This window comes from Orycteropus afer, unplaced genomic scaffold (genome assembly GCF_000298275.1).
Source record: "Orycteropus afer afer isolate SDZICR_OR568_19922 unplaced genomic scaffold, OryAfe1.0 scaffold00002, whole genome shotgun sequence".
Lineage (NCBI taxonomy): Eukaryota > Metazoa > Chordata > Mammalia > Tubulidentata > Orycteropodidae > Orycteropus > Orycteropus afer.
The window spans coordinates 25,877,010-25,888,934 of NW_006921589.1; the positions used below are offsets into that span (position 1 = coordinate 25,877,010).

Below are 11,925 nucleotides of genomic sequence, written 5' to 3' on the forward strand. Positions count from 1 at the left end.
GCTACTCGCCAAAGTAGTAGGTGGAACAATGTTTTGTATAGTATGTTATGCCAATTGAGCTTGATGAGTGACTGGAGTCTTAAAAGCTTTTGAGCAGCCATCTAACATGCAATTATTGGTTTCCCTTCATCTGAAGCAAAGAAGAGTGAAGAAAATCAAAGGCATCTAGAAACAATTAGTCCAAAGATAATATGGACCACAAGGACTTAAGCCTTCACAACCCGAGACCAGAAGAACTGGATGGTGCCTGGCTACCAATAACAACTACTTGGAAAGGGATCAAAACTGGACATCCTGGATAGAGCAGGAACAAAAATGTGGAACAAAATTTAAAAACACAAAAATGACCAGAATTACTGGTTGGATAGATTCTGGTGAAACCCCCAAGACTATGGCCCTGGGTTACCCTTTGGGCCTAGAAATGGACTCACTCCCATGGATTGACTCTAAGCCCAACAGTACAAAGATTTACATGCAGAACACCTACCCCAGGGCGATGCACCCACCTGCTCTAGGGAGATGCACCCCTTAGATCAATCAGCCATGAGACACCAAGACTGACAGCATTCACATAGAGGGAAAGCTGGACAGATAGAAATGCCTAGTCGAGAAGAGCACAGGGAGGGGGTAGTCACAGGGATGGGGTAGTCACAGGGAGGGGGTAGTCACAAAGTTGGAAGGGGAGGAGAGTTATATGATTGGGGATGGTAATGGGGCATGAAATCAAATATGCATGAACTGTTGAATATAAAACAAATTTGCTTTGTAAATTTGCACCCAAAGCACAATAAAATTTAAAAAACAAAAAACAACCCTATCAGGCAGTTCTATTTTGTCCTATAGGGTCACTATGAGTCAGAATCAACTCTATGGCAGTGAGTGAGCTACACCTTAAGTAAAAAACATTTACTGAGGCTTCCTTTGGATCTGAAATTCAAACTGGTTGTCAATGTTGGTTATGGTATAGTGACTGGAGAGATAGGAGTAATTAGGCATTGTGTATGGGACTCGAATACGTTTGCTAATTGGACTTCCCTGCTATGAATCTCATTCAGGCCTGATTACTTTTCTAGTGAAATTCTTTTTCCTTAAAATACTTCACTTTAGGTTTATTTTGCTTTTCAGGACAAAGTATAACCAAGTGTAGAGTTTTAATATTTAACAAGATAACAAAATCCTAATTAGGAAATAAGTTTATACTTACCACCATTTTATTAGAGTTTGGATCATAATTAATGATAACATAAAATAGAAATAAAGAGACTCCAATGGAAAATAACATTTCTTGAGGTCCAGAGCTTTTATTAATTTTGCTTCCATTAGAAGAGTGTTTCATTGGCAGTTTTAGTGTTTTGCTTTGTTTGGTTTTTCTTCATTCAGTGTGCAAAATATTCTTCAAACAAGATTCAGGTATCAGATTCTCAATAACTGGTAATTAATAAAGAGTCTTTTGTATGCCTGTGCATAAGCAATCCAGTGGTTAATGGCTTAAAAGTCATGCAGTGTATTCAAGTTAAAGGCATAGCACTCTACTTCATTAACAATGTCAAGCAACCCTAAACAAAATATCAAAAACAACTAAAAAAATCAGAGTCTCTCAACCCCAAGGGCATCTCTGGAAGCTACTTTAACTCTTTTAGACAATAGGAAGATCTGTCACTAATGTCAGGATTTGAAGGAATGTGCTAGAAGCCTAAATGAATGAAGCTTTTAAAAAACTAATCTGAGAGAATTTAGCTTAATATTTATCTTTGGACAGTCCCATCATTTAAAATAAATGATCAATTGTCAAGGGAAAAAAGGGTGGATAGATAGATAGAGATAGATAGATAGATCGATAGATATTAATCCCAAAACGTGAGTTAGGTTTATTTTCTCTTTATTTTCAGGCCACTGGTCACTTTTCCTGTGAACCTAGACCCACTCCTGGGCACATACATGTTTATCACATCTTCAACCAACTCCTTCTTCTTTAGGAAAGGTGTTCTTAGAAGGTGAGAATATGCATCTGAAAGTAGAAAAAAAAAAAACCCTCATTATTAGGTCACCAAATTATTTTCAGATCAATGAAATACCAATCAATTGTTTTAAAAAGAAAATTTGCCATCTCTCACATTCTACTATCAAAATTATGTTAAGTGTATTGTTGTAGCATATATGTAAATTTGTGTTTATGCAAGTTTTTGTGATTTCTGCTATTTATACAATCCAAATTAAATAAATTATAATAAATATGTTCTTATTAACTAAATATGCATTAAATATTTTTGATAAAAAGTCATTATATAATTTAATATAGAGAGTTTAAAACATTCATAATATAATCGTTCCAGAGATAACCATAGTTTTATACAAACATACTTTATACCATAATTTATTTAACCATTACTCTATTGTGGAACATTTAGGCTGTTTCCAACTTTTCTATTACAAATTTTTATTACTATACTGTTACTAATACTAATACCCAGTGATACCACTGATCTGCATCTGTCAAGATTACAGTCAAGAAAACATTTTGAATTCTATTTTGTAACACATGAGGTCACCATAAATTAGAATCGGCTCAACAACTAACAACTATTTTTATTACTATAATTACAAATGACAAATTACATTCATTATTCCTATTAAATAATACTGCGATGAAGGGCCTTGTATGGCATCTTTGGCTACATCTCTGAGTGATTTCCCAGAATAGATTTCTAGATGGGTAATTGCGAAGTATGTTGTTTCAGAAGTTTCCTGCAGTGAGCAAAGTAGGGAATCAAACATTTATCAGTCTAATTACTTATATTTATCACTTTTTTCCTCTCTTGCTTAACGTTTAAAAAATAAACACTATGAACATTTGCCATAGTTAGACATCAACTGCAAACACCATTCAATTAAATCCAAAGTTAAATTTTCTCATCATGGAGGAAAAACTCCTAATTTTTTTGGAACACACAAACTTCCAGGACCAGAAAGGCAGGTTTTTCTGTCCTTCTGAGTGGCACAGTGACACTTGTTACTAGAAGAGTCCACTATTCCTGAATAAAGAAGGATGCACTTCAAAAAGGTCTTCTTCATTTGCATTGAAGTTTCTATGGCAGTCCCTGAGTTAAACTCAATTCTGTTATTTTCTACTTGGGAGTTACCATCAGCTTTCTCTTCCCCTAAATAAATTAAGGTTGGGCAATCCTACTTCCGTAGTGATACTGCCTCGGAAACCCAAGGAGGGGTCGCTATGAGTCGGGGCCGACTCGACGGCACATAACAACAACAACAACAACAAATAAATTAATCAATTTCTATCTCTATCTCTTCCTAACTCTTTCTCTGCCTTGACCCAATCCATTGTGATCCAGTGGCTGAGTCTGGGTACACACTCTTCACACTTTTCCAGGTAGTACAATATTCAGTTATTAGCCCACGTCTTTCTAAACTAAATGTTGTTAGTTGTTACCTAGGCAGAAACTCATGGTGACTTTATCTATAACAGAACTAATTGTTGCCTGGTCCTGCCCCATCCTCACAATTATTGGTATCTAGACTAAATAGCAATGGACTTGTGAGTCTTTTCTGAGACGGTGACATCTCTAGAGCTCAAGTTTTTTGTAACTTTCATTTCTGGATCACCTCTGTTCCTGTCCTTCATCCTTATAAACTGCCACAGTGTCCAGATCATGAGCAGTACGGTCACCTATCCTTGGGTAAAGCTCTTCCTGATTCTTTCCATAGATAAGTATGTGCTCTTTGTGCATTTATTTTTTATAGAATCATAGAACATTAGAACACAAAATCTGAGGAATCATCATGAGTCATCTAATTCTTTCTATACCCCTCTTTCTCAATTGAAGAAAACATCTAAATAAGTTACTTGCCCAAGGTTACATAGCTATTTGATATTTTTTGTTTCCATTTTTGTTGACCCCATATTAACAAATATATGAACATACTAAGTTATATGGATGCTGTATGTTTTTAAGATTGCATGATTCATAACAAGATTTTTCAAATGTGTTCAAACTTTGAGTTGAAGACATCAAAAATAACATGTTTGCATACTTTGCAGACACTTATTTTAATTCTCCTCTTCTGCCCCGATGATGTGATTTTGCTGAGAACTTCAGAGACAAGGACCTCTTCACCCTCACTCCCACCCCAACCTGGCAGCAGCATACAAATTCCCCAGGGACAAAAGAAAAAATTAGCAGAAGATGACATGCAGGTACATCCAGAGCCCATTTGAGCCACTAGAGATTCAAGCAAGCCTCTTGAGATAAAATCTCAATGTTCCTGTAACTATTTAACTTTTGGATGTGGTGTCTCCTTGACCCAAGATTATACAATCCAAAAGGAGAGTCTTATTTCCTGATCTGCAAACAATTGTTTGCGTCAAACTTTAACTTCAGTGAAGTGACATGTTCACTCCTGCTTCTTGCATAGCATCTCCTGTTGAAGTTTACAGACCAGCTGAGTCAATAGCAACTCTGCAGTAAGGTGAAGGAAGTGTCTTCCAAAGCTGAAATTAAAGCTACCGCATTTTTTTTTTTCACCAAAAGAAGATAGAAATGCCATGCTACACCAGGGTTTGTAAGCTACATGTCCCCTCAGGCTATTCTGATACCATTGCTGCCAGCACTCACTACCATCGAATGGATCCCGACTCATAGCCACCCCTCCTCTTGGGTTTCTGAGGTGGTATCTCAATGGAAGTAGATTGCTCAGTCTTCCTTCCTTCCAAGGAGTGGCTGGTGGATTTGAACTGCCAACCTTCTGGTGAGCAGTCAAATGTCTTAGGCACCTTGTCACCAAACTGAAATCTGTTTTAGAGAAAATGTATACAGCTTTAAATGAGAGACCAAATTTAACTACAATTTCATGTTCATGTTCAGGTAAACACAATGTTATTTTCATTCATTCTGTACCATACTTTTTTAGAGTTAAAGTGAGTGCAAATGAGGGAAGAAAATGGTAATGATTTGAGTACAACAGCTAATATGGTAAAAATGGAAGAAAGGGCTCTACTGACCACCCCCAGCAGCACAGATGAATCAAACTGATGGTCCTTACTTATGCTGATGTCTGGACAGTCTCCATCAAAAACCATTTTATATATTTGTAACCAACATTTAAAAACACCCATTTTCTATTTCTACTTTAATACCTAAAACTTCTGAGAGAATATTTCCTCTAAAAAAAGGAAATTGGTCTAAGTTATAATGAGGAGCTCTGGTGGCATGGTGCCTAAGGCACTTGACTGCTAACCAGAAGGCTGGCGGTTCAAACCCACCAGCCACTCCTCGGAAGGAAGGTTGGGCAATCCTACTTCCGCAGTGATACTGCCTCAGAAACCCAAGGAGGGGTCGCTATGAGTCGGGGTCCACTCGACAAATTATTATATATATAATATTATTATATAATAATACAAATTTATATATATTTTTTTATTATTTATTTATTTATTTATTTAAACTCAGTGCCGCTGAGTCAGATCTGACTCATAGCGATCCCTCCTTGGGTTTACAAGGTGGTATCACTACAGAAGTAGATTTTCCCAACCTTCCTTCCAAGGAGTGGCTGGTGAGTTTGAATTGCCAGCCTTCTGGTTAGCAGTCAAATGCCTTAGGCATTATGCCACCAGAGCTCCCAATAATACTAATAGTACTGGACTATTATTAATAATAATAATATTGGCCTAAGGCACTTGACTGCTAACCAGAAGACTGGCAGTTCAAACCCACCAGCCACTCCTCGGAAGGAAGGTTGGGCAATCTACTTTTGTAGTGATACTGCCTCGGAAACCCAAGGAGGAGTCACTATGAGGAAAGGAGTTAGCTTGCATTATTACTGTTAATGCACATGCTAATAAACAAAAAACAAACAAAACTCACTGCCTTTGAGTCAAATCTGACACACAGCAACCCCTCTTTGGGTTTCTGAGGCAGTATCTCTACAGAAGCAGATTGCCCAGTCTTCCTTCCTTCTGAGGAGTGGCTGATGGGTTTGAATCACCAACCTTCTGGTTAGCAGTCAAATGCCTTAGGCACTATGCCATGTTAATAGAGATATATAAATACACTACAATTCTCATAATAAAATACACAAATGCAAAGATTAGCTATGGCTCAATTTTCCTATGATACATAAATAATCCTAAGAGTTATTGCCATCTACACAGCACTTCTGCAAAGTTTAGAAACTTATTGGTTAAATTATATCAAAAAAGGAGCAAAAATAATATGAATAGGGCTAAGGCATCTCTTTACTCATTCACTGGGACTCACTTTCCCTTACTTTAATTTTATAAGAGATATTTCTTCTAATACCCCATATAAGACTACATGAGAATGTAATATATACTTCAGTGAAAATTTCTTAATTGATAGAAAGTTCCAACCTACATAAAATCAATTACTCAGTTAGCTGGAAGTCAATTACTTATTTGGGATTTGTGTAAAAATCAATAGGAAATGAATTTGAATGTCAGTTGATTTTTCTATTCTTTATTTCATGAACTAACTACTTCTCAAATAGTCCCTCCATTTTCATGAAAGTGATGCTTTCCTTTTGTTTCTTCAGTAGAAAGAGGGCAAGAACTTGTGTGTTGTGAATGTTCCCCAGGCTAACATTCAAATTGTCATAATTTCATAGCAAATGAACTGTCAGTTTCTTACTGTCAATCTTCAGACTAATGTGGAAAAGGTGTCAATTTGGGGGCTTTTACGATGTATTTTGGGATCATGCATTTCCTTGCTTGTCTTTCAGGTTCTCCTTGGCTGTTGTTCACATGAAGTGTGAGCATCAGGACAATACAGTAATAAATACAGCTATCATGGGGTGCAAAAGGGGGTGCTGTCTACTTTCCTATGCCATGTGTGCTCTGGGGGTGCACACCTTGAGAAGCACGTATGTAGTAATGGATTTCCCTTTCCCTCTTTATTATAATTTAGTACATTCATACTTGATTGACACTTTGAAAAACATAGGACCTGACATTGACCACCTTGTTTACTCCTTGTGTGCCCTGACTGTGCTGCTGAGATTCTGTCTTCCTCGCCAGCCAATTGCCTCCTTCCCAAGCCGTGGTTCCTGGAGAGGACACAGTCCACATAGATGTCCCAGAAGAGTTGGGCTAGATCCCAGAACAGTGCCCCATGCTTCAAGTTCTCAGATGACTTCAGATAGATCATAAAATCCCAGAAGCCTGAAACAGTGTTGGAAATGCGAGGCTTCTGCATTTCCAAAAGAAGCACTGAAGAGGATTCCCAGCACTGAGGATCAGCTTGGTGAAGAGCCAGCAAGTCTGTCTGGCTATGACAGAAGAAAGGAGACACACAGCATATTCCCACAATGAGCAGGGAACAGGTGAGGCTCAGGGGGCGGTGAATCCTTCCTCGGCTCCCAGACTCAACCATGGCCTTGAAACTGCACAGGATGGAAATAACTCAAATGAATGCCTGTATTTACTCCACTCGGTATATAAAATAATTGTGCCCTTAAGAGCCTTGGTACCAGCAAAGGAAACCCACCAGTCTCTAAAATGAGAAAAGTCTTATCCCATCTTCCATATCATAGGCAGCATTTTATTTATAATGATTCCTTGCCTAACTAGGTTGTATAAAACCATGATATCATTTAGGCTAAGAATTACCTATTTCTAAGATGTGCTCCTTTCTAAGATGAATAAGTAAAATTGCTTTTCCTGATGCAGAGGAATATAGATTTAAAAGAGAATAACTTGGGGGCGGGGAAAAAAAACTTGATCCATGACTTTTGTTGTTGTTATGTGCCATCAAGTCGGACCCGACTCACAGTGACCCCTCCTATGAGGCAGTATCACTACCGAAGTAGATTGTCCAACCTTCCTTCCAATCCATGACTTTACATCATCTCAGTGAAGCTACTATCCTAATCCCAGATTCTTATGTAATTAAAATATGTTTTTTTTTTTTTTTTTAACTCTTGGATGCTTTCGTATTTAGGATGACTTTTAACTTTTAAAAAGATATCAGAGTTGAGAAATGTTATAAATATAAAACTCAGCACAAGACAGTGTGCTAAAAGTATGGGCAAATATAGGTGGGATTAAGGGACGTATGTTCAGTTAATTAGGGCAGAATCAATAGAAACTTTGCAAACACCCAAAATATTCTGCGATTCTGATGTAACTTGCCTCCAGATTGTATTTTCTCATCTCTCTTCTTGCTATAAATTTCAAGGATTTTAAAGAAAATTATTTGCCACTCATTCCATTCTTCTGGCTCTCAGTGTCTATTGCAATAAAATCAAGGCATCCACAAACCACTTTGGAATGATTCTTGTTACCACGTCAGACAAGTGCAATGAGAAATAATGCCCTTAAATTAATAATAGCTTAAGTTTTCCTTTTTTCCAGAAAAAAACTTATCTAAGTTCTCACAGACTATATACTATGTATATTACATTTAAACAACTCTTACACAAAGAAAAAATAGAGGAGGGGCATATATAGATCTCACTTTCCATTTTACACATTCAAGCCTTTTAGGTATCACTAATCTTATCATCAAAGCAGCAAGGCACAGCTCCTGGGAATACGTCTGTATCGGAACATTTAAGGGCAGCACCATTATATGGTATCTTTTCCCACAGCAGCAGGACGTATTGAAGCACTGTCAAATCGACATTTCAAGAACTATTTTGAAGCAATTTGTTTGAGAGACAAGATTATTGGAAAGTATTTCCTCTGTCTTTCAAATGTCTCTGTCGGAACAAACTTATATTCTATTTCTCCCCGTTTGAACTAAAATATGGAAGTCGAAGGTCCCCAAAGATCAGGGTTTTCCGTAGAGGGCAACTTGAAGCTGTTAGCCCTACCCTTACCAGAAGGCCCAGGCGGGGCGCTGTCTGTGGTGCTGAAGTTGGCGCTCTCCAGGACTCAGCGGACCCTGCCTGCTGGCGCCGCAGCGCTCCACTGGCTCCTGCAGGCACCCTGCTCTTAAGTGAGTCTTTCCCGAGCCTGAACCGGGGCTTCTCCAAGTTCCTTCTCCAGCCCTGCGGTCCTCCACGTGACCCGCGCTACTGGCTCCGCGCTGGGCTCGAAGCGCCTAAGACCCGCGCCTGGTCCTGCAATGTCGCCCTTCTCCAGGGGGAGCTGCCTGAGATCCGCTCTGTCCTAGTGCCCCACTAGCTTCCTTACTCCGAGGTTCTGTCCCCAGGACGCAGAAAGGGCGCCGTCTCCCGCACTTACCAGCGCAGCGCTCTTGGTGTTCCTCGAGTGGACGGAGAGGAAATGCCCAGGCTGCTTTCTGAGCGTGTGACTGTCCCGAGCTTCCGAGTTCTGAAGGCGACACACTGCCTCTTCTTAAGCTGTGGGAGTGAGTGTTCTGCGCCTCTTCAAGTGTACGTCAAAGCACTGGGAAACTCGGCCACTCATCTCCCCTCAAGGCATCTCCCGCCCCCCTCCTCTTTCCCCGCTCCCTCGAGGATTTGGACTCAGGAGACCACAAACAGCCTCCTGGACCCTGGTCCCTCGCCACCCTCCGCCCGACAGAATTGAGGCTTCGTGCGGTTGGGCTTCCCAGACCTACCTCCGGGGAGAGGCGCTGCCTACAGGGCTGCAAATTTGGGACCCAGCTCTGCGCGGGTCTAGGAGCGAGGGGGCTCCCCACCCCCTGCTCTCTAGGTGTACCTCGTCTGAGAATAAAGGAATGTGAGAGAAACCCGGCATTCTTGAGGTGGGAGGAGGGAAATGGGCGCCCTCCCTGCGGTCACCAAGGTCCCGGGAGAAATGAGGTGCTTCCCCAAGACGTTCTGGGCGTGAGCTCTTCTTTCTGAAAGGTAGCCTAGGGCTGGGAAGAGAAAACCTCCCTTGAGCAGGCTTGTAGTAGGAACACTGAGCAGCTGGAACTTCCTCTAACTGGGGCCAGTGGCTCCTTTATGCCCAGGCTCTGTGGCCTGAGTTACCTCAGGAGCCCCTCTTGTTGGTGGTATCACTTTTGTTAGTCTGTGGCTCCAGATTTCACAGTGGGGTCGCTGCTTTCCAGAGAAGAGGTAGCAGCTGGAATTCCTTAGAAATTTTCCTCACAGCTGGTTAGAGTTCTGTCTCGGGGTGTAGGGGGTGCTCTGCTGAAACATTAGCAACCACTGTAATTGAAACACACTCAGCTCAGGTGCCTGAGGCATAAGTCCTTCCTTTGCAAGTGTTTCCAGGCTTTGCTCCACGCCTCATGCCTAATCTTCAAGACGTCCTGAAAACCACTTGTAGTCTCCATTAACTGAAGGCTTTTGTGCCAACTCAATAGTATCCATGGTTACCCTCCAGAGGGGCACAGGGAGGCACCCAGGCTTATAGCACGGTTTACCAAATCACGGAGGAAGCCCCCCCCCCCACACACACACACAAGTGATAGGAAGGAGGACCTCTGAAGAGGAGTCCTGAGCGATTCTCGGCTTTTCCTCCTGCTCTGAAACTGGATGGAGTGAATGTCAGTGTCTCCATCTGTGAACTGGGCATACCAATGCAATTTCTATTTATCCCTGGGGATGTGGTAAAAGATCACTTAGCTGAGGTCTCGGACTTGCTTCCTGCCTGACACAGCTCCAACCTACAAGGAGCTCACAGTCTTTTAAAGAAGGTCACCAGAGAAACAGGACATTTTAACAACACAGTGTGAACACAGAGGTAGAGATTGCCAAAGAGTCCATTTTGACCCATAGCGACTCCCATCAGGTTTCCAAGGCTGTAAATCTTTATGGAAGCAGATTGCCTCATTTTTCTCCCTCAGAGCAGCTGGAGAGTCTGAACCAGTGACCTTTGGTTAGCAGCCAAATGCCTCAACCTAGAGGCAGAGATTGTTGTTGTTGTTGTTATTTGCCGTCGAGTCGGCCCGGACTCATAGCAACCCCTCCTTGGGTTTCCGAGGCAGTATCACTACGGAAGTAGGATTGCCCAACCTTCCTTCCAAGGAGTGGCTGATGGGTTTGAAACGCCAGCCTTCTGGTTAGCAGTCAAGTGCCTTAGGCACTATGCTACCAGAGCTCCCAGAGATAGAGATTAGTATTGGAAAACTCTGAGGGGGGGGTGGTGGTGAGGCGGCAGGAAGGGAGCAGAGAAGGCATGTTGGAGGAGGTGAACTTCCTAAAGAAGGAAAAGGAGTTCTATAGGTTTCCTGGGGCTAAAGGAGGGGGGTCTTCTCCAGGCAGAGGAGAGAAGATGAGCAAATGGAAAAAAAAAAAAAAAACCCTCAACTGCAATTGACCCCACTCATAGTGACCCCTCCTTGCATTTCTGATGCAGTATCACTATGAAGTACATTGCCCAACCTTCCTACCGAGGAGTGGCTGGCAGGTTTGAACTGCCAGTCTTCTCGTTAGCAGTCAAATGCCTTAGGCACCAGCAGTTCCCCCTTCTGGAGAGCAAAGTCACAGAAAGGGAGTGGAGACCCAGAAGGCAGAACAAAGGTAGGGATGTGAGTGGTTCGATTTGGTTTTGGACATGTTGATAGTTACAGTACCCATGAAAAGATCAACACATAAGTATACCAATATCAGTTGTTGTCAAGTCCATTCCAATTCATACAGTGCTTAGTTTATTTTCAAGGGTCTATGTGTCAACCAGAGTCTCTGCGTGGTGCAAATAGTTAATGATAACACATGGAAAATAGAATGGTGTCTACATGCAGCAAGAACTTGACAAATGCTAGTTAGTATTATTGTTTGCTTGTTTTACCTTTTGCTGGTACTCACCTGAGTGAACTTAGGAGAAAACAATGGCCAATCATCACACTGGTTCAGTTGTTAGAGCTCTGCTGAGCAGATGCTGATGAAGGATAAAGATGGAAGGGAATCAAAGGTAGAAAGAGGAAGAAACTTGGAGCAGGGAGATGAAAGACTGGAAGGAAAGGGAGGACCTGGAGGTCTTACTGGAGGGAAAAAAATAACAGATGGAAGGGTGCC

The 11,925-nt window shown here is 41.3% G+C and overlaps 1 protein-coding gene across 1 annotated transcript; it reads right to left on the minus strand.

The window, feature by feature from the left end:
- Window positions 1-1,868: 1,868 nt before the first annotated feature.
- Window positions 1,869-7,403, minus strand: FAM237A (family with sequence similarity 237 member A). The gene is made up of 2 exons (XM_007934804.1): window positions 6,992-7,403; window positions 1,869-2,008 (listed from the first exon to the last, which is right to left on the minus strand). Exons 1-2 carry the CDS (start codon window positions 7,401-7,403, stop codon window positions 1,869-1,871), a joined length of 552 nt encoding a protein of 183 aa, XP_007932995.1.
- Window positions 7,404-11,925: the final 4,522 nt, after the last annotated feature.

Bases quoted from the DNA above. Each gene is read 5' to 3' on its own strand.
- FAM237A (XM_007934804.1), bottom strand. From the start codon at position 7,403: ATGGTTGAGTCTGGGAGCCGAGGAAGGATTCACCGCCCCCTGAGCCTC. The intron at 2,009-6,991 runs GTGGTCAATGTC...TTCTACTTTCAG, and splicing joins GCACACAAGGAGTAAACAAG to ATGCATATTCTCACCTTCTA.